Here is a 22,717-nt window from a genome sequence, read left to right as displayed (position 1 = left end):
TTAGACACTCGCTTAACCTCCAACACACTTTTAACATACTCTTCCTTTAAATGACCCCAACACTATTTCTCTTCCTGTCCTCACCATGGTACAACTTGTACACACAACCGATGCTCCTGCTTTTACTTCCCTTCCACTTGGTCTCTTGCACACACAATGTGTCTACCTTTTTCCTCTCCATCATATCAGCCAGCTCTCTCCCTTTACCAGTCATACTACCAAGATTCAAAGTGCCCACTCTCATTTCCACCCTTCTAGTTTTCTTCTTCTCCTGCCGTTTGTGGAAACGTTCTCCTCCTCTTCGAGTAGGCAAGGCAAGAATGCAAAATCAAGAGATTTCCTTGCAACTGCCCTTCGCAGGCTGTCGCAGCCCAGTGAGATAGGACCCTTAGGCTAGTATCTCACTGAGTAAAGGACACACCTGTGTTTAACCTGTTCAAGGACACACCCACATATCACCTTTTCAAGGACATGCCCCAGATTCACCTGGCTGCAGCAGATAGGTGGTTACATTGGAGATCTGGGAAGGATGGGTTGTCTGTCTGGGTGTTTGCCACCCAGTACCCAAGGCATTTCTGTTGTGTTCACACAGACTTGATTCTGATACTAATAATTTTGTTGTTGTCTAACTTTTAAAATTTTCATTAGTGTGCATGTTTCTAGTGCAGAAGGATCCTGGTTCAAATCCCACCTCTGCCCATTCTGCAATATGTGGAGTTACATCAGGAAGAGCATCTGGTGTAAAACATGTGTCAGTCAACATGCAGATCCACCTCAGATCTGCTGTGGTGGCCCAGAGTGAAAACAAGGGAGAAGCCTAATGGATTTATTATTACCTCAGAGTACTTCCACAGTTAATACCTTCACTGGAGTAAAAGATCTGAGTACTTCCTCCACCACATTTCACAAAAAACAAACCTGTACACTGCACACGTTAAAAATGTTCTTAATCTTGTAAGAGCCTCCACAGGGGGAATCCTCAATTTCAAAGATTATAGTCCGTTTTCAAAAAAAAATTACTTCTTTATAAGTTCACGTTCCTAAAAAAAATCCTTATGTTCTAAAATTCTGTACACTTCCCAAAACCGTCTTTGCTTACCAACACTTCTTTTATTCATTCATTAATTTTACACCCACTTCATCCAACCAAGTGTCACAGGGTGCTGTACACCCTGGACAGGATGCCATTCTGTCGCAGGGGAGTATATAGACATAGAAGCACATTCAGACACACACACTTATGGTCAATTTAAAGTTACCAGTTCACCTAAACTGCATTTCTTTGAATGTGGGAGGAACCCAGAGCACCCGGAGGAAACCCACACAAACACGGAGAGAACATACAAACTCCACACAAAAAGGCCCAGGTGGGAAGCGATCCCTCAACTTTCTTGCTGTGAGACAACAGTGTTAACCACTAACCCACCTTGCCAGCACCAACACTTCTGAAAGATGAAAAATAATTATATATTTTTTAAAAAGCCTCACTTTTTTAAAAAGTAAACGAAACAGTTTTTTGTTTTGTCTTACTCATGGTGTGTACATGTTCAATAAAGCCCCTCTATCAATCAATCAATCCATCATAAACAATATTTATGTTTATGAGTTTTTGACAAGAGCGGCTGTTAGCTTTGAGTTAGCAAAATTAATGTCTGCAAAATGTCTTGTAAATCAGTCTAGAGGTGTTATCAGGTTACAAAAAGTGTTTTCAGTTTTAGAAATGTTTATTTTTTGCTAGCTTTTACATAATATATAACACAGAGGTTATATTTACACACAAACAAAACAGAATTTGCAGCTAGCTACGGGCCTGTGACATTACCACGCTAACATCCACAAAATGTTTGGTAAATTACTTCACAGGTGTTATTAGGTTCCAAAAACAGCATTTTCAGTTTTAGAAGTGTTTATTTCTCTCTAGCTTTTACAGAATATATGAGAAACATGTATGTAAACACACAAAATGAAGCATTTTTACAGAAACCTGCCACTGATGTAACAGTGCTGCTCTACTCTGATTGGCTGTCATCTCTGCCACTCAAAACAAAAAAAAAAAACAGATTGAAACTGAATGTAACTTTTTAACCTCTTAAAATACCTCTTAAAATAGGTCAAAGTTAGCCATTTTTTAATTTACCCAAGGTCTGTGTCCCATAAATGTTCCCTGTGATTTTGAAGACTCTGGCAGTAATAGAACTGGACTTATGTTGAGCACAGCCTGACGGGCAGATGGACAGACAGACGGACAATCTTTGCAATACCCGATGGACATATTTGTTGGCTTCGGGTAAAAATCAAAATGGTGTGAACTCGACTGATGAACAGGATCATCCGGATGATCATGTCTTAATGAGCATGCTAGCTCTCCACTCACCCGGTTGATTAGCTCGCCCACCATGCCGGTCCAGCTGCCGTTTGGCTCCGGGGCCCCATACAGTCCATCATCCACCAGTTTGATCTTGAAGGAGAACTTCAGGATGTCAGAGAGCTCTCGCAGCATGTCCACGCAGAAACCCTCGTACCGCTCATTGCCCTGTAAGTCTTGATAGTTGGACTTACGCATCACATACGGGTTTTCCTGTCAAAGAGTTGATGAAGTGTCCATAAAAACATTGCATTTATTTTGTTTGTTTGCTTATTTCTCAAGACAGAATGTAAAATTGGAATTTGAAGTCATTCCTTCACTGAGCACATTTTTGAAATTGTCTGTACCAGGATGGTGGTGACGATTAGCGTCTTGTTGATCAGGGTCTCTGACGTGTTGAGGTCCAGTGAAGTGGAGTTCATGGCCAACGTGTTGTTGGAAAACCAGGTACCAATCTGTCCATGACAAAGAGGAAGAGGCCACAAACACATTTACAAAAACTGGCAACTCTTTTCCAAAGACAAAACAATGCATCCTGCTCCCCTGTGTCCCACAATCTTCTTCTTCTTCGTCTTTCGGCTGTTCCCATTAGGGGTCGCCACAAACAAGCCAACCCAACTATGCAGACTCAGAATCGAATTCCCTGTGTCCCACAATGCATTGCAAAAAAAAAACCCCAACAATATGTTGCAAAGCTTTTTCAGTTTGTGCTTTTCAGATTGTACTGTTAGCAGGCCAAGCAGCTCTCCCACACTTCCCTATCCTCTGCCAAGTTCTCAAAATCTTTGTGGTTTTATATGTTCAATTTTTGTATTTTATCGCATTTTAAACTGTGAAACACTGTGGTTGCAAAGTGATATAACAAGAAAATATGACAAGAAAAAGAAGAAGAATAAAAAGAAGAAAATGCTATTTATTATTGTGTTTCTCAATGGTTGCCAATTAGGATCCCAGGTGGTTATGTAGTGTGGAGGATCCAGGGAGACATGGTGAAGTGCATGCTCAGTGATTTGACCGGTTATTATTTTTGCCCTATGCATTGGTGAAGTGGGGATAGCAGGGTACTGTTATCCATCTGAACACGATAACTCAGCTGCAGCTGTATGGACCTCTTTCAAACTTGGTGTGTATATTACTTGGATAGATAACCAGACATGATTAGGTTATGGAGTTTGGTCAAAACTCAAGGAAACCACGCCCCCCACCCAAAAAAAAAACCCAACTTTTTTGTATATCTCAACAACCAAGAAGCCAAAATATTCGTCATTGATTAGTATGACTGACTTTATGATGAAGTCACACACAGTCAAAAACATAATTACAGGAAGATGCATATTTACTTGAATGTTTATATTGTGGTGTGTGTTCATCAAACTACTGCAGGATCCAGAAGAAATCCAAGGAGCCAAGTGCTGGACTTTGTCTCCTTTTTGGGGAATAAAGGTGTGTGATGTTTGTGCATTTCTCCTCTTTGAACATCCATCATAGGAACATGTGCAGACTGTGAAAACAAATCCAATCAAGATTATCCACCTAACCTTTTATTTGTCACCTGTGGGGATGTTTCCTCCCACATGATGGATGTAAAAACTCATCCGCTGCTCACTGCTCATTTTTTAACCATTTTATTCCCAAAGCTGCTCTTAAAAGAACAACTTATCAAATTCAGTTAACTATATTTATACATTATATGGCTCTAAATGACAAGTCAGCTGAAGGTGCTACACAGGAGTGCGGTGTATGCCTTCCCCAGCCCATGAGCAAACAGCAAGCAGTGTTAAAGAAATGCAGGAAGATAGCTCCAGCAGACCGGGCTCAGCAGGGTGACCATCTGCTATGGCCATTCTAACACAATGCATGACACACGGTCGGCAGAACATTTGGTAACACAACAGAAACACTGAACTCTAGGAGCAAACAAAAGTCTCTCTGCAACTCTTTCAGAGTTCACATAGATGTCTTGGTGGCTTCCCTCATGCCTCCTTCTATTCTTCATGCTCACCCAGCGTGCTGTCATGCGCTTTACATCAAGTTAATGGAACTCCAAAAAAATGTTCTTGTTCTTGTTGCAGTTTATTATTTTGCTTTTGTTTTATTTCCTGCCAGCTGATAGGCTAGGACGGCGGCTATAAAGTTGTGCTCTATCTGTTAGTGTGTGTGTCAGATTTCATTTCAACATAATAACATTACAGTTAAAGACTTGTTATGTTTGGTCTGCTGGGAACAGTTTAGCGCCACCAATGGGTGAAATGTGGAGGTGAGTTTGCTTGCTACTTTTGAACTGCGTTATTGAGTTTCAAAAGTCAGGTAGTGTTTGAATCCTTGGATCAAGCTGGGGTCGATTCAATTTTTGGCAAAACTGATTTTCCGCCATATTGGATTTTATTTAAAAGTCTCTGAAATGTTCACAGTCCACCAATTTTGTCCAACCTTCAAGAATATTTGTACATTTGATCTTCAACTTTTTTTAACATCCCCCCCAAGGATTGATGTGTCACAGTGAATTCAAGCTAAACAGAGTGAGGTCGTATCTCAGCATCACTTTAATCTATCAAATCCAAATCTGGTATTTGCACCGAGAACCCAGTTGTAACTCTTGTATAGGCCCTAAGGCTCATTGGTGCTGGTGGTATTCTGTAGCATCAAGAAGATGAGACTCTACAACAACCCCCTAGATGGGACACCAGTCCAACACAAGTTACTTCCCCAGCCAATGCTGGTTCCCATTTACAGCTGGATGGACTGAGGCAGTGTAGATTTACAGTCTTGTCCAAGGACATCTGTGCCCTTGGACAAGACTCTTGATATGTAGAGTTGGGTTTGAATGCTGCTCATCAGCGGGATTCAAACCCAGCTCTACATTTTGGCAAGCCATCTGCTTATCCACTCAGGTACCTGCGCTACAGCATTTCCTTACAATTGCAAAGAATCACAAAAAAATTGGCTTTTAACCTCTAGGGGGCACTGCTGGACCTACTAGTGGCCTGCAAAATTTCTTAATTTAGATAATGTTGTATAGTTTCTTTTTTTTATTTACTTTTTAAAGTATTGTATATAAGGGCTTAACTTTCAATTGTAATTTGATGTCAAACAGTTTTTTCTGCACTTAGCTTTGAGCTGCATCCTCAAAATTAATATTCAAAACAAAACAAGAAAAACTTTCTCTTGAGTTGGCAGGTTAGGGTTTAGCGTTTTGTTCAGGCCAAACTTTTGTTCCTTTGTTCCTCTGCCATCATATGTGATGCAGTTTAACCTCTGACCTCTTTATGGCCCCCAGGGTGTTTCTCCAGGATCTTCAGGCTGTAATTGGTCCTCTGGCCTTTGCTGTTGAACTCTATGTGACCGGTCAGTCCATCATACTCCACCTGATGAATCACAAACAGAGATATCAACTGCAATAAACCGTGACAACGGTGCGCTGGTCGTCAACACTAAGATCCCACAATGCACTGCTTCACCGAGGTAAATGACACAAACTCAAATCAGTATATTGAAATGAGATGTCTGATGTTGACTGATCAGGATCCAGATGGGGTTCATAATATTAATAATAAGACAGACACTTGCCGAGTCCATACATCCGGTCCAGCAATCTAGGACTTATATGTTGAGTTTAAACACTCAATTGTAACTTCTATCAGTTCTGAGTGTGTTGTTCAAAAGATCCTGACCTTGATTTCCTTTTCAATCAGCCATGTCCAACTTGTTAACATCTCTAGACTCTCTTGTTCAACTGCAGACTAACTGAAATTTTTGCACTAGTTATTTTTTGTTTTTTTGTTTTGGTTGGGTGGGGGGGGAGACAGGTGAGTCCATCATTTTTTCCTGGATTTCATCTGGAAAGCAAGATGTCGTTAATTCAAATAATCCAATTTGAAGTATCCTGAACAACGACAGAATGTTCAGCTTGTTAACAAATTCTTAGTATTGTATCACGATCTGTTCATTAGTTTCACAGACACTAAACTGAGGGAAAATCATGTGAATGTGGTGATTCCATCATTTTTGCCAGGGGTTACAGTGAAAGCAGCACAGGGTATCAACTCTAGAGGGCAGCAGAGAGTAGGCGCTTACATGAGTCATATGTAATTTAAAAAAAAAAAGAAGCAAAACAATACTGTCCTTCACCAACTTCGCTGCTGCTTGGACCCTAAATATAATGACAAACACTCCTGCACACAAGGTGGCAGCATTGCACCAAACAGATGACTCTCCCACTCCAAATGATCCAGAAGAAGGCACAACAACAACAACAACAACAAAGCAACAACAACTGTTTTTTCCCAACAGACAATGTTTAATTTTGGAGCAGGAAGCTCTGTTACAAACAAGAAGCTGAGGTCATTGATTAACACCTCAACGACAACACCAGAGGTCCACTCAGCAAAGTCCTGATGTCTTTCAAACACTGAAATGTGGAACTTTAAAGATCACAAGCAGCACAAACAACATTAATGTCAGCTACGGTGACATAATAACAACATGATCAAAGCTTTGGGAATGTTGCTTGGACTTTTTGCTGCTTGGCTTCATTTTGACATTTGGCTGCTCAGGATGTGTGTGTATGTTTTTCTTTAATGTGATTACACATCTGTTGAGCTAAAACTGTTGTTCAGTCCATCCATTCTCTGTACCGGCTTACTCCAATTAAGGGTCACAAGGGGTTGGAGCCTATCCCAGCAGTCATAGGGCGTGAGGCAGGGTTCACCCCTGGACAAGACGCCAGATTGTCGCAAAGCCACATATAGACAAACACACACATATACACCTGCACACACACCTACAGACAATTTAAAATTTCCAATCCACCTAACCTGCATGTCTTTGGATCTAGCCGGAGCACCCGGAGGGAGCCCACACAAACACGGGGAGAACATGCAAACTCCAGCAGAAAGGCCACAAGTGGAAATCAATCCCACAACCTTTTCGCTGTGAGGCTAATTTAATTTAATTTAATTTAATTAGCTTATAATGCGCCAAATCACAGCAAAAGCCATCTCAAGGCGCCTTACATAAAACAAGTCAACATAAAATTGAATAAATAATTAGAAATGAATAAAATAAAATTCAAATACATAAATAAAAACAGAAGTAAAATAATAAAACAAATAAAAATAAAAACTATCCATAAGAAAGAGAATAAAAATAGGTTTTGAGTCTTGACTTAAAAATGTCCACAGACTCAGACTGCCTCACGGTCACAGGAAGACTGTTCCACAGGGTGGGTGCACGATACGAAAAGGCTCTTTGACCTGCTGACTTCTTCTTCACCCTGGGAACACAGAGAAGTCCCGCATCCTGCCACCAGCACGTAGAGTTCCACCAGATCAGCCAAATAAGATGGCGCCAGTCCATGAACAACCATATACGAGGGTAGGCTGAAAAGTTCTAAGGCTGACTATGATGCAGTTGTCGAATTGAACAAATTCAGGGTTATTTTTCTACATAGTCTCCCTGTAACTCCACACACTTCTTCCAGCAGTGCTTGAGTGCTTCGATTCCCTTGGCATAGACGCTTTCATCTTGAGAGTCAAAATAGTCCTCAATGGCAGCCATCACCTCATCATTGCTCCGATAGTGCTTCCCAGCCAAGTTTTTTTTTTCAGGTTTGGGAACAGATGAAAGTCTGTGGGTGCCAAGTCAGGGGAGTATGGTGGGTGATATAGCAGTTCGAATCCACACTCATGGATAGTGGCCATGGCCACTGTTGACTTGTGAGCTGGGGCATTGTCTTGATGGAACAGCACCCCTTTCATCAGCTTTCCTGGTCGCTTCTTTTTGATAGCCTCGCGTAACTGTCTCAGTAGGTTAGAATAGTACTGTCCATTTATGGTTTGTCCCTTTTCAAGATAGTCCACAAACACAATGCCCTTGGCATCCCAGAAAACTGAAACCATGACCTTCCCCACAGACGAAACAACCTTGGCCTTCTTTGGAGGTGGTGACCTTGGGTGTTTCCACTGCATTGATTGTTTTTTTTTGTCTCTGGTTCAAAGTGGTGAACCCAACACTCATCCTGGGTAAGAAAACGTTCCATGTAATTGGCTGGATCCTCTTCAAATTGCGCCAAGTTTGCCTTCGACATGACTAGCCTAGTGCGTTTCTGATCAGGCGTCAGAAGACGTGGCACCCACCGAGCTGACACCTTTGACATTCCAACTTCTTCATGCAGAATGTGTTCAATTCTCTCACGGGATATTCCCACAGCATCTGCTAGCTGATTAATCGTTGATCGTCTGTCGTCCATCACCATTTCATGAACAAGGTCAATGTTTTTCTGGGTTGTGGCTGTTCCAGGCCACCCAGACCTTGGGTCATCTTCAAGGCTCTCTCTGCCCCTCTTAAATTCAGCTGCCCACTTCTGCACTGTAGATATGGAGGGAGCTTCATCCCCTAATGTCGCAACCATATCCGCATGAATGTCCTTGGGCTTTAACCGCTTCTTATGCAGGTACTTAATCACACCGCGATGCCAGATTTTGTCCATTTTTGCCATTTCCCTCTATCACGAACTTTCAAACTTGGCTATGAACCACAAACTACCTCACAACCTGGAAGAAAATAACAGTTAGTCATCAGAAGAGTTGAACTTAATGCATGCCACGTTTTATTGAAATGGCATTTCTCCTTGGTGAGCCTTAGAACTTTTCAGCCTACCCTTGTAAGTCAATAGGCTACAGTGCAAACCACTAAGCCCATTATTCAGTTATTAACTTAATTTGTAAATAGTAAATAAAACATTTTTGATTTGGCAGATGGTTTCAAGTTTCCACCCTGGGATCTGGGAAATAAGTGGAGTGTTTCCCAACATTTTAAATCTCAGTACATTGTGACATTGTTGAGGTTAATGGTGTGATTGGTGTTTTTTCTGTGATCCAAACATTGTTCAACCTTAAAGGGGTTATGTGATGAGCTGAGAACATTCTGGTCATGTGACAGCAGTGTGTGAATGTGTTGAAGTGTTAATTAGATTTAATTGCTTGTTTTTGTGGGGGGGTTTTAAAAAAATCTGTGGCTTCACTTCCCATAAATCCCTGCTGCTCTGTGTGGTGCTGTGACTTACATTGTGGAATAACACATGGCATAACAGTGTTACATTTAATCCCGCACATGTAAAATTAGTGTTAATGTTGAACTCCAGAGAATCCAGGACCCAGACAGGGACCTGGCGATGGTAGTACTATAGTTGTATTAAAAATAGTACGAGGTCTATTAGAAAAGTATCCGACATTATTTTTTTCAAAAACCATATGGATTTGAATCACGTGTGATTACATCAGACATGCTTGAACCCTCGTGGGCATGCGAGAGTTTTTTCACGCCTGTCGGTTACGTCATTCGCCTGTGGGCAGTCTTTGAGTGAGGAGTGGTCCACCCTCTCGTCGTTTTTTTCATTGTTTTGGAATGGCTTAGAGACTGCTGCTTTGTTTGATCAAGATTTTTTCAAAACTCTAAGGCACAACTGAGTGGACACCATTCGATAAATTCAGCTGGTTTTCGGTAAAAATTTTAACGGCTGATGAGAGATTTTGGTCTGGTAGTGTCGCCGTAAGGACGACCCACGGCGCCTGACGGCGATCTGCGCTTCGAGGCTGCAGCGTCTCGCTGTTTCAAGTTGAAAACTTCCACATTTCAGGCTCTGTTGACCCAGTAAGTCGTCAGAGATCTTTCAGAAGAAGTCGGCATGAGGAGTTTATTCGGACATTCCATTGTTAACGGACATTTTGTAATGAAAGAACGTGTGGGCAGAGTCGCATGTCAGGCCTGACCCGACCGCGGGGGGTCGCGACAGGAAAAACACCTGCGTTGGAAACCTTAACGGGCAAGTTGGAACATGCCCAAGCTGTTAAACAATTTCTCAGTTACTCACTTGTTGAAAGCCATCAAAAGCCGCCTGAATTTTACAAATGGTTTTCAACATGGAGGTGTTTTTCCTGCCGCTGTGCACACAGATTCACCGAGTCGTCACGGAAACGACTCGGCAAATTTGCGCGCATGTGTTTCATTACAAAATGTCCTTAAACAGTGGAATAAAGTCCTCATGCCGACCTCTTCTGAATCTTCTCTGTTCTCTCACGACGTCCTGGGTCAACAGAGCCTTAAATTAGGATGATTTCAGCTTGAAACAGGCTGACGACGGCGCCTGGAAGCGCTGCAGGATTAGCGGTAACTTCCGCAAAATCTTTTAGCGGTTTAGCGTTATAAAAGTTACCTTATCAGTTAGCGGATTAATGGCTATCGAAACTAACTTTTTGGTTAGCTGTGCCCACCACTGGTAGTAGTTGATTGCGTACCATGCGTAGGTAGTTCATGAGGCTGGTTCCGTGTTGCCAGATAAGCGGTGAGGTGCAGCTCAGCGGTTTCACTCCAATCTCTTGACTGCGGTTCAGCTCTCGCACGGCGCTCACCACCACGTGAACCGCATCAAACATCAGCGCTGACGACAGCTGGAAGGCACAAAACGACTTCAATGAAAAACAGGATCTTACATCAAATCTGTCATCAGACATCGTCGCTGAACATCATCTGACGCCAGTTTGTGGTGTGAATTATATACATGTATCTCACTAATGAAACGTGTGTGGCTCAGTGTCAGAGTCTCACCGCCGGCCCGGGGTACAGGCTGATCCTGCAGCCTTCCCTCCCTGACAGGTTGAGGCTTCGGATAAACTCCAGGTAGAACGAGTGGCTGGTGTTCAGCAGGGAGAAACCGACAATGTTGGACTGTTCATCCACCACATCATCCATCTGCAGCAGGGGGAAGTCCTGAAGACCAAGCATCAAAGAAACATGGGTCAACTATAGGATTGTCCAACCATGAGTTTTCTTGACCAGTCAAGGTGTTTTAGCTCTAATTTAACCAGTTTAAACCAGTTTAAATGCTTTTTAAGATACTTCTGTTCTAAAAGATGATTTAAAGTACTTTAAACCAGATTATCCACATAAAAACTATTAAAAATAGTTAAAATGATGCTGCCTCAAAACTAAAACCAATGTGGTGTGTTACTTTTAATCACCGTCATATCTGAGATTTCAGTGATCAAAAAAAAAAACCCCAAAACAAACAAGAGCAGTCGGAGATTTCTGACATCCGCCAATCCGGATCCGGATCACCTCCAAAATTCAGTGTAGTCTTCCATGCCCTAATATCTATCTGTGGTGCAAATTTTGTGAGAATTTGTGAAGTAGTTTGGAAGAAATCTTTCAAACCCTATATAATGGACAATCTTGATCCAGAATCCGGGTCTGGATCCGGATCACCTCCAAAATTAAGTGGAGTCTTCCATGCCCTAATATGTATCTGTGGTGCAAATTTAGTGAGAATCCGTGAAGTCATTTTGACATAATCCCTGAAAGCCTATATAAAGTGAAGTTTAGATAGTAACGGTAAAAAAACCATCTCATAAACCCTGTTGGCTCCTGTCTACTATGTATTTTGCAGCAGTGAGGCAGCTGAGAGGATCTGAGCTCAACTCTACCCCAGCAGAAGGGGCCTGGTCACCAGGCTGCTACAAAAAAAAAAAAAAAATAATAATAATAATCAAAAGTCATTACCCCTTACAGCATACAGTGGTCCAGCCGTGAGGCCGAAGTCCTCAAAAGGAAAGCAGGTGTGACTTATGGTTTTGATTTATAATCCAAATTAATCTGGATAGTTTAATGACATTAATGTCAACTCTGTCATTTGTACAAATTGAAAATATAACATATCTTTTAATTTTAAAATAATGTACTAATTCTGAAGTTTTGAACATATTAACACGCACACCCTCAGCACATCCATAAACCTGGCTTGCTCCTTCTCCTACTGCCTGGTGGCTCCATCTTCAGCATCGTTCTCTCTATATACCCTACGTCCCTCCTCACCACATGTCCAAACCGTCTCAGTCTCACCTCTCTGACTTTTTGCCCATACTGTCATACCTGTGCTGTCCCTCTGATATGTTTGAGCTGGAATTTTGTGATATTCTGCACAAATCTCAAAATATGTTCACTTGTTTGGAGATTAGTTCATCCAGGGGTGTTTGATGAAATGGGAACATATTTATATGGTGGGATGGTTGTAGATAACTTACGTGCAGCTGGTAACTTGTGTGAAAGCTGTGCCTGTTAATGAGTGATCTGCCTCACAGCCTGATGGGAAGTCGCCATGTTAGTTTTTTTTACGGCAGCAGCCAGGGGCGTAGGTTTGCATATGGACCATAGGGACAAGTCACAACCAATATTTTGGGATGGCAAAATAGTCCCTACCAATATTTAGCATTTTTGTTTATATAACAAAATCATTCACTATTTTTTTGCGAACTCGATACTATAATTTTAGTCGTCATGTTTTGTGTTTTCGACGTGCCAGAATGACAGGGTTACCCATGTTGCAATTTCATTGGCTCACGTTCTTCTCACATGGACGTAAACAAAGCGCATCTCGTGGCAGGCAGTGCTTAATTTGTAAAGTGGGAGGTCCCGGAGCGCAGAGGATGGGTGGCTCCGGTGCAGTGTTACCAGATGTACGATAATTATCGTATTTGTACGATTGTTTTGCCATCTGTACGATGTACGATCTATAATGGGAAAAAACCCAAAATGTACGATAATTTCAGTTGGTTGCCCAAACACGCATCTCTCTCTGACACCCAAGAATCATTTTGCAGGCGTTGCACTCAGGCGGCATCAAAGACACACCACACACAGGGCTGCTGCTGGCTTTGGGCTGCCGGGACAGTCATTTGAAAGCCCGCCCCCTCCCCATACAAAGTAATGAGTTCCCATCCAATCTCTGCAGGACAGGAAGATTCCCCAACCAACATCTTTTTTTTTCTTTTCGAAACTGTATTTCAACAAATGCAATAACAAACGAACAAAACACAAGAGCAAAGAGATATACAAGAAAATAAAAAAAAAGTTCAAGTTCCTTATGGAGGTGTCAACATTTTTTCTGTGTTCAACAAAATCTGCACAAGTGTCCATGGCATCGGATGACGACAGCGACCTCGAGGTTGAATTCGACTCTTTCTAGTCTGGTAATTAACACGTTTGTGTTACTTCACAGTCTGGTAGTGCATTTGCTTGTGCATTTGCGTTCTTTTTGTGCCATAGTTTCCCCATTACTATAATTACTGTTTAAAAATGTGACATAAAATTCTTTGTAAATTAAAAAAAAACGCCAAAATAGCTACGTTGTATGCGTTTTGTTTGTGTACGATAATTTCTCCCAAAATACGATAATTTTGAGGTTTTGGTACGACAGTTTCATATTTCATATCTGGCAACACTGCTCCGGTGCAGAAAAACAAGAAGGGCGGGGGGGGAGGGGTTGCGAACAATGCTGTGCGCCACACTTAAAATAAACTGCACACACCTTCACAAATGACACTAACATCCCGCCTTTTCCTCAAAAAATACTACATTTATGTTTGCTGTCTGTCTCTGTACTTTTCTGTCACTTTTTGCGCTCTTTTTCATACTTTTCCCTCGTTTCAAAAGTCACCGAACGCACTTTACTGTAATATATGCAACATATAGCATACTGTTGGATAGCACGGGTTCTTGGCTTGCTGTCAGTGTTGAAATTTTTCAGCGTGAGGGCTTACATGAGAACTTACGGTAATGAGAATCAGCGGCGCACTAGTGTGAAACTTCCGTGTTTTTCCTCTGCGTTATGACATCACAGGCTTACGTTTACCGTAATACACCATATATATCATTGGAAATCCCTTTTTTTTTTTTTTTTTTTTGGCAAATTAGGTTTCCAGATACCTACAACTGCATTATTGATGAAGAGAATAGATTATACATCTTGTTTGCAAAAACGTTTTTTTTTTTTTTGTTAGCTCCACAAGTATTTTTTTTTGTTGTTGTCTTGTTCTCTCAGGTGTAGGCCTATAGAATAGATTTGTGATTTTGGGTGCAATTTTGTTATTTAAGCTATTTGTTTGTTTGCCTACACACTTAATATTGTAAATAAAGTGTTAAATTATTCAGCATTATGTCGTCATATGTTATGTATTATGCTGTACTTGTGTGTCTAATGGTATGAGTGGGTTAGGGGGTGATGGTGGTGAGCAGGGGGGCCGGGGGGGGTGTGGTATTGTCCCTACCAAAGCTGAGACCAAACCTACACCCTTGGCAGCAGCACATTCGCTATATGCCAAAGTCCACTGGGGGCCTGCCAGGGAGGACCCGAGGAATGGAACCACTTCAGCTTTGAAGGACATATGTTCAAACAAAAGTGTGCGACTTTTCCCGCGGCGCAGATTTAGTGTTGGCCCTGATAGATTCCCTGCTGAGGAGGCTGATTGAGTTATTGATCAGGATCAGTGACATCATCCTTCACTCAGACTGCAGAGTCCTGGCCTGGATTCAGTTTGGCACTTTGACAAATTCTGACTCAGTCTTCCCACTACTCCTTTCTGTCCCATGTCTTAGCATATTTTTTGTTCACCTTGGAAACTGTTTAATGCCACTTTAAGCCATGACTAGAATATGAACAGGATTGAGAAAGTAGACTGTGGCACAGTGATTCTAAAAATAAATAAATTAAAAACAGACAACAGATTATTTAATTTTAACATGAAATTAAAACAAACTGTTGCACTCGGTCTTATCTAATCTAATCTAATCTAATTTAATATAATCTAAAAGTGTAAAGAAATCATGACAACACATGACCAAAATAAGATGGACTGCAGCTCACAGGTGGAAAACCCCGGTGTCTGAGAGGGAAAAGTCCGCCCATGTGTTTGTTTCATCCCTCGACAAAATCAATTAATTCCAGTGAGTTCAAGCCTTCAGGTGAGCTAATCAGTGAAATCATTTGTTTAAGGTGCAGGTGTAGGACTTTAACTCTCTGAAGCTCGGGTTTCCCATCTCTGTTGCAGAGATACTTTACTGAAAAACTACAAAATCATAATTTTTACAGACAGTTGTCAGGGTATGACAACACCTGTAGTTCAATTCCATCTATCAACAAGAAATTTATCAAAAAAGCTGTCAACAGCAAAAACCTGAGTGTGCACGAAGGAGATGAGTGATGGAAGCTACCACGACACAGTGACAACCAGGTTTACCAGGTGTCACTGTGTATGTGTGTATGGCAGTCATGCTCCTGTGCATGGTTCATTTCGGAGCATCGGTAGCGATTCACCGATTATCACCTATGTTTCTGCTTAAAACTGACCTTAGAATGGTTTAAGAGGTTTTGTTTTGTCATCTGATGGTTAATAATCACATTATTCCCTTTGATTGCTTTGGGTGTAGAGAGTCAGACTCAGAGAGTCAGACTCAGACATGCTGCTGTGGCGCTCTGATCACTTCCTCCATCTTTTATGATGAAATCATGCTGAATTTATGTGGAAATGATTGTTGTACAAAAGCTTCAGATATCTGTAGCTGAGCCAGATGATGACTGGACTGCAGTTTGTAGCAGAAACAAGGTGATAATCGGTGAATCGATGCTGACGCTCTGAAATGTGCAGTGAAGGCAGGGCGGACCGATTTTTAGGGGGGACCGTTCGGTCGGCGACACCGGCCCAACAGCCAACAAAGCAGCTAGCAGTTGAATGCTGCAGAGTTTTAATACAAAATGGGTTTGGCCAACATGCAGCCAAATAATTTTCCCAATTCCACTGGAAAAACACAGACCTGGCAACATTGGTGACATACTGAAGGAGGTTGAAGCTTCAGTGGCTGACTGGAGAAGCTTTAGTCTGTGGCTGCACCAGTCACAGGTTCACGGTCGAGCGGAATCAAAAATATAGCTACGCGACAGTTCGTCCAAACGGTGGCTCTCAAATGTGTTTCCTTGGAGACCCCAATATTTATATCAATGACACACACGCGATGCAAAAGAATGAAGTTATTAATTTCAGTTTTGAATTTCACAAAAATGAACGTTAACACAGATATAACTTTAATTTTCCCCCCTTTTTTTCTGTTTTGTTCATTCAAAGAAATCATATCTTTTAATTACTTTTGATTGTCCAGTAAGTCAATTATTGTGACTTTATGTCACCTGATCACTTCTAATTAGGAAACCTCAGAGCAGGCAAAACATCATGACCCCTGAGGGGGTCTCAGACCCCAGGTTGGGAACCAATGAGCTAGAAGACAGGAGGTTTTTTTTTTTTTTTTTTGTAATTCAAGTATATTTGGAACAAATGCAACTTTAATTTGTAGACTCTGTAATTGTGGAGTAAAAGTCAGCCTTGACGTTTAGAATCATTTTTTTCTTCCATATACTTTAAAACATTTTATTCTGAAATCATTTTGTTTGTTTGTTTGAATTCTTTGTAAATTTTCAGTGACATAATGGTGTCTGTGGCTCTTTAATTTAGCGGCGTCTTTGACGCACATTCAGAAGCTGCAGGTTTGTGAGGGACGAGTTCAGCGGGACGAGTCTGACAGGAAGTGACCTTGTGAGAGTCGCCATTAAGACCGAGACACAGCGAGTGTTTAGAGATGAGATGGATGCAGACAAATTATTACCCACAAAAAAGTGTCTGTGTACAAGGTCACCACGGCGACGTGAAATGATGATGACAGACGGCGGCACAACCAGCATGCAGGAGTGAGGAATTCTGGGTAAAAAGGAAGGAAGGGAGAGAGGTGACAGAGGATGATGAGATTTGATAAGTGTCATTAAAAAGAAAAAAGCGGTTTTAAGATAAAAAATAGGAAGATAAAATAGGAAATGAGAGAAAATAAGGATGGAGGACAGGAAACAAGTGGATGAAAGAAAAACAGAATGGAAGAACAAAAAGATGTTAGAGGAGTGGAAATAAGAAGGAAAAGACAAATAAAAAGAAAATGAGATTAGACAGAAAGGAAAAAAAACAGGAGAGGCCAAAATGAAGAAATGAGTGTAGGAACAAACTGGGGAAAAAAGGTGAAGATGACAAAGTTACTGAGAGAAAATATGTTGAGGAAAGTAAGAGGAGAAAAGTGGGTGTGGCCTTACCATGGTGGTCAGGATGTACTTGTAGAAGGACGACGTCATCCCGAGTTCGTTCGCCTGGAGGTCAAGAGAGGACGAGAAAAAGTGACATCAGCTTGCTAGTGAAGTGTTTCCTGCCATTTTATAAACATGAAACAACCTTCAACCATTTAAGCAGATCGTAAATGACAGAATGCCAGCGAACATTTGTAGCTCGGGACGAGAACAAAGCATTACAAAGAGGTTCAGGGAGTTTATTTTTTCCTGATGTTGACCTTTCAAGGTTGAATTAGTTTTGAATGAAGGCAACAGTTGAGTGCATTCATATGAGTCCCGTTCAAATCCTCCGTATGGGTACTGGGTTTGGAAGCGTGGCCAAAAGATTCTCCCTCACAGGTTGGACCATTTTACTGACCCAAACTGGTTCTGTGAAATGTTTTCATCTCATTTGTATTTCTGTCATTGAGTCATGAAACCTTCCATTCAGAGTCGTGTCTCAGGTCCCCGTTGTCAAGACTGAGCACTCGAATAAGTTTCCCTCTACTGGAGGACGTATTGGTCTTGTCTGTGACGTAACGGCGAGGCGTTTGCGACCCAGCGCTCTAATAAGTTCCCCTCTATCGGGGGACGTATTGGTCTTCTCAGTGACCTAACGGCGAGGCGTTTGCGACCCAGCGCTCTAATAAGTTCCCCTCTATCGGGGGACGTATTGGTCTTCTCAGTGACCTAACGGCGAGGCGTTTGCGACCCAGCGCTCTAATAAGTTCCCCTCTATCGGGGGACGTATTGGTCTTCTCAGTGACGTAACGGCGAGGCGTTTGCGACCCAGCGCTCTAATAAGTTCCCCTCTATCGGGGGACGTATTGGTCTTCTCAGTGACCTAACGGCGAGGCGTTGCGACCCAGCGCTCTAATAAGTTCCCCTCTATCGGAGGACGTATTGGTCTTCTCAGTGTCGTAACGGCGAGGCGTTTGCGACCCAGCGCTCTAATAAGTTCCCCTCTATCGGAGGACGTATTGGTCTTCTCAGCGTCGTAACGGCGAGGCGTTTGCGACCCAGCGCTCTAATAAGTTCCCCTCTATCGGAGGACGTATTGGTCTTCTCAGTGACGTAACGGCGAGGCGTTTGCGACCCAGCGCTCTAATAAGTTCCCCTCTATCGGAGGACGTATTGGTCTTCTCAGCGTCGTAACGGCGAGGCGTTTGCGACCCAGTGCTCTAATAAGTTCCCCTCTATCGGAGGACGTATTGGTCTTCTCAGTGACGTAACGGCGAGGCGTTTGCAACCCAGCGCTCTAATAAGTTCCCCTCTATCGGAGGACATATTGGTCTTCTCAGCGTCGTAACGGCGAGGCGTTTGCGACCCAGTGCTCTAATAAGTTCCCCTCTATCGGAGGACGTATTGGTCTTCTCAGTGACGTAACGGCGAGGCGTTTGCGACCCAGCGCTCTAATAAGTTCCCCTCTATCGGAGGACGTATTGGTCTTCTCAGCGTCGTAACGGCGAGGCGTTTGCGACCCAGCGCTCTAATAAGTTCCCCTCTATCGGAGGACGTATTGGTCTTCTCAGCGACGTAACGGCGAGGCGTTTGCGACCCAGCGCTCTAATAAGTTCCCCTCTATCGGGGGACGTATTGGTCTTCTCAGTGACGTAACGGCGAGGCGTTTGCGACCCAGCGCTCTAATAAGTTCCCCTCTATCGGGGGACGTATTGGTCTTCTCAGTGACCTAACGGCGAGGCGTTTGCGACCCAGCGCTCTAATAAGTTCCCCTCTATCGGAGGACGTATTGGTCTTCTCAGTGTCGTAACGGCGAGGCGTTTGCGACCCAGCGCTCTAATAAGTTCCCCTCTATCGGAGGACGTATTGGTCTTCTCAGTGTCGTAACGGTGAGGAATTGCGACCCAGCGCTCTAATAAGTTCCCCTCTATCGGAGGACGTATTGGTCTTCTCAGTGTCGTAACGGCGAGGCGTTTGCGACCCAGCGCTCTAATAAGTTCCCCTCTATCGGAGGACGTATTGGTCTTCTCAGTGACGTAACGGCGAGGCGTTTGCGACCCAGCGCTCTAATAAGTTCCCCTCTATCGGAGGACGTATTGGTCTTCTCAGTGACGTAACGGCGAGGCGTTTGCGACCCAGCGCTCTAATAAGTTCCCCTCTAATGGGGGACGTACTGTAAAATATAAAGTCAGAATCTGTTTTGCCATTGAAAACCTGCTGTTTTTGTTCCATTCATCATTGGGCCTCTCGTGACTCAGCACATCTGTTGTGAATATTAAAAACCAGTTGGGATTTAAACCTACAACCTTGCTTTTATTTGTCCATTAACCTTTTGGGCACATGTGCTGCATTCATGCTGCCTGGAGCTTTTGTGTATTGCACACATAAAGAATAAGCTGGCAGATGGCAAGTGATTTTTATTTTCTATTCAGCTCTTGAAGCTTTCTGACTGCCCAAGGTTACCTGAGCAGAGATTGAAATTACAACCTGCCAACTGCTGCTGAATTTAGTTTCAGGTTGTAAATCCTGACAGTTTGGCAGGAAACCAACCAGGTTTTGTTCTACTTGGTAAATATAACAGAAGAAGAACCAGAGCAGGATCTGGGATACCTTTCACAATCAGTCAGTAAACGCATCACGCACCAATAAATTAATGAATTTTATCTGACAGTAAAGTGCTCACTCACTCACTCACTCACTCACTCACTCACTCACTCATCTTCAACTGCATAGTCCAATTAAAGTTCACAGGGAGCTGGAGCCTGTCTCAGCAGTCATAGAGTTCAAGGCAGGGTACACCGTGGACAGGACGCCAGTTTGTCGCAGGGCCACTTAAAAACAAACAAAACACATTCACACGCCCACACACACCTACGGACAATTTAAAGTTTCCAGTCCACCTAACCTGTGTGTCTTTGGATGTGGGAGGAAGCTGGAGCACCAGGAATGACCCCACACAAACACGGGGAGAACATGCAAACTCCACACAGAAAGGCCAGAGGTGGGAATCAAACCCATGATCTTCTCAATGTGAAGCAACAGTGCTAACCATTAAGCACCGCGCTGCCAGTAAAGTGCTCTTAAATTCAAATCAACCATCTGGAACATGTGACAACTAAGAATTTTCTTGAACAAACGCAGCAGCAGTCTAAATCTCAACAAATCAGAGATTACAAGACCAGTTCCTTTTTTCACATCTCAGTCGCTCCATAGCTGTGGAAATCGGGTTCCACTTGATCTGGATTGTCTTGTGGACAATTTAACAGTAACGGAATTACAAGGACAGCAAAATGATTTTAAAAAATGCTCAGATTGTAATTCCGCTACCGTAGAATTTACCGTGCAAATTGGTAGGTACGTATGACCTAAATATGGCGTCCGCTGCTGTGGATGCATCAGCTGTACATTGCCTGAGAGACTTTCCAGGCAGTAGTGGTGAGTTTGCATGTCGTGGAATGTGGTTATTTTTTTGACAATCAGGAATCCCCCATTTGATGACGTAGTTGAAATCCCACTCCCCCCCCCCCCCCCGCAACCTCATTTTCGAACGGCATTCCTGTGACAAGTTACAAAACTCCGTGATTGAAAAACTGCGTCCAAAAAGTCAAAGAAATTCGCCTTGAAAGTGAGTAAGATTGGTTTTCAAATCATATAGAACATTTAATTAATGTAATTACATACCTTTCTGCAAAGTTTGATGGTGATCAAAGCCTTCGCATCCATATTTTTATGATCCGCAAAACCGATGTCGAGTCAGCAAGACGGCAGACATGGCAAAATTGACGGTTGTTTACCTTGGAAACTACTGTCAGCAAACACTGTTTATACCGCGGATTATTGCAAATCACACATTTTAATGAGATAATAATTAGGTTTGACAGAATACCATCATTTTGAAATGTAAACAATGAGACACCGGTCAAGGCTTTCTGGTGTTTGTCCCTTAAAACACAGACGTAAATTACCAAGCTCTTCCCACCTTCAAATGCTCATAACTTTCTTCATATTTGACATAGAACAAATATTTAAACACCATTTTGAAGGTCTCTATAAGCTCTTTTCTAACCACCATTTATGTTACAATTCCTTTAACTTAAAATGTTTTTTGTCACATATCTTGAGATGATGTTGCTTCAATCAGGAATAATTTCAGTGATCAGTTTTGGGGATAAACTAATATTAATCACCACAATCTTCTTCGTTTGTCTTTGAATGTGCTTTATGGTCTTGGGTTAGCCCCCTTCTGTGCACTTTTAAGTATTATTATGTTCTGTATGTATTCAGTTATTGATGAATTCTTTAAGTATTATTTTCTGTATGTGTTCATTTTGTGATATTTTCTGTATAGGTTCACTTGTTCATGTCTGATCCCTGTCTGTGTCCTTGTGGTCTGGGTCCCCTGTGTTCCACCTCTGCATCCTCACCTATCAGTCTTGTTGTAGCTTCCTGCACTCTAAAAAAGGAACTGGTCTCTCAACAAGAAAAATTTATCTGTCAATTTGCATAGATTTTTTTTATTATTTCAACTGATTTATTTCAACTTTCAACGGAGTTAATGTCACAAATTTTCTGTGGTTAAGTTGAAATTGCTTTAGTTATGTTGAAATAACTTTAAGAAGTCTATGCAAATTATTACATCAGTTTTTCTCGTTGAGACAGTGGCTCTTTTTTAGGGCCCCTTCACACATAGTGCGAATAAGTACAAATCAGGGCAAGTCACAGCAGAACAGCTCGTATGAGCGAACCACGAAAACATCAAGCCGACAGGCAAGCATGCATGATCCCGCTGTGACAGTATGGTGCACGCGACAGTGTAGTGCAAGCAGGAACTCAGTGCAAGCAGCTGGGACATGGTGCACCACATTGCGCCACTGATGGGGAGAATGATAAAATAAAAACCAGCTGTATAATTAGTGAATATCACTGGGTTGATATAAATAATAAATAAAAGGGGATGCAATACAGAACCCCGTGGTTAAATAAAAATGGTCACTCACGGGATTTGAACCTGCAAGCTCTGATTACCAAATGTAAACTTTACCACTGTGCTACAATCACTGTCTTATAACAGGAGTATGAAATGGCTTAAATCACCAAGTAGATAACATATTTAAAAAAAAAGAGAAATAAATGCTGTGATAACTGTCCAAACAGCATTTGTTACGGAGTATTTCTGCTGATATGTGACTGACAATGGCATATTTGTCACACTTTTGTCATATGGTCCACATGAACTGACAGTCTGTTCCAGCTGGGACAGCCTGTCAATGTGCACGCTTTCCAGCCCGTCAAAAAGCGATATATGTTTTTATGTATTTCCATGTGAGGACAGCAGGCAGAGACACATGCCTCACGAACCACATTCGTACTATGTGTGAAGGAGCCCTTAGAGTGTGATGCACTCCTTCCCATGTTTGAGTTCC

The 22,717-nt window shown here is 42.3% G+C and overlaps 1 protein-coding gene across 4 annotated transcripts in view; it reads right to left on the bottom strand.

The window, feature by feature from the left end:
* LOC117501603 (glutamate receptor ionotropic, kainate 5-like) overlaps positions 1-22,717 on the bottom strand; it is a 382,609-nt gene that overhangs the window by 95,419 nt on the left and 264,473 nt on the right. For all 4 annotated transcript variants that reach the window (XM_034160521.1, XM_034160520.1, XM_034160519.1 and 1 more), the window contains 6 exons: positions 17,322-17,375; positions 10,970-11,131; positions 10,660-10,812; positions 5,626-5,730; positions 2,713-2,820; positions 2,375-2,578 (listed from right to left, as the gene is read on the bottom strand). In XM_034160521.1, the coding sequence (XP_034016412.1) occupies positions 2,375-2,578; positions 2,713-2,820; positions 5,626-5,730; positions 10,660-10,812; positions 10,970-11,131; positions 17,322-17,375 (786 nt within the window). The remainder of the gene's footprint in view (positions 1-2,374; positions 2,579-2,712; positions 2,821-5,625; positions 5,731-10,659; positions 10,813-10,969; positions 11,132-17,321; positions 17,376-22,717) is intronic.

Source organism: Thalassophryne amazonica, chromosome 20, assembly GCF_902500255.1.
Source record: "Thalassophryne amazonica chromosome 20, fThaAma1.1, whole genome shotgun sequence".
Taxonomy (NCBI): Eukaryota; Metazoa; Chordata; class Actinopteri; order Batrachoidiformes; family Batrachoididae; genus Thalassophryne; species Thalassophryne amazonica.
The sequence above is the reverse complement of the archived record's forward strand: the minus strand, read 5'-3'. Positions and strand labels throughout refer to the sequence as shown.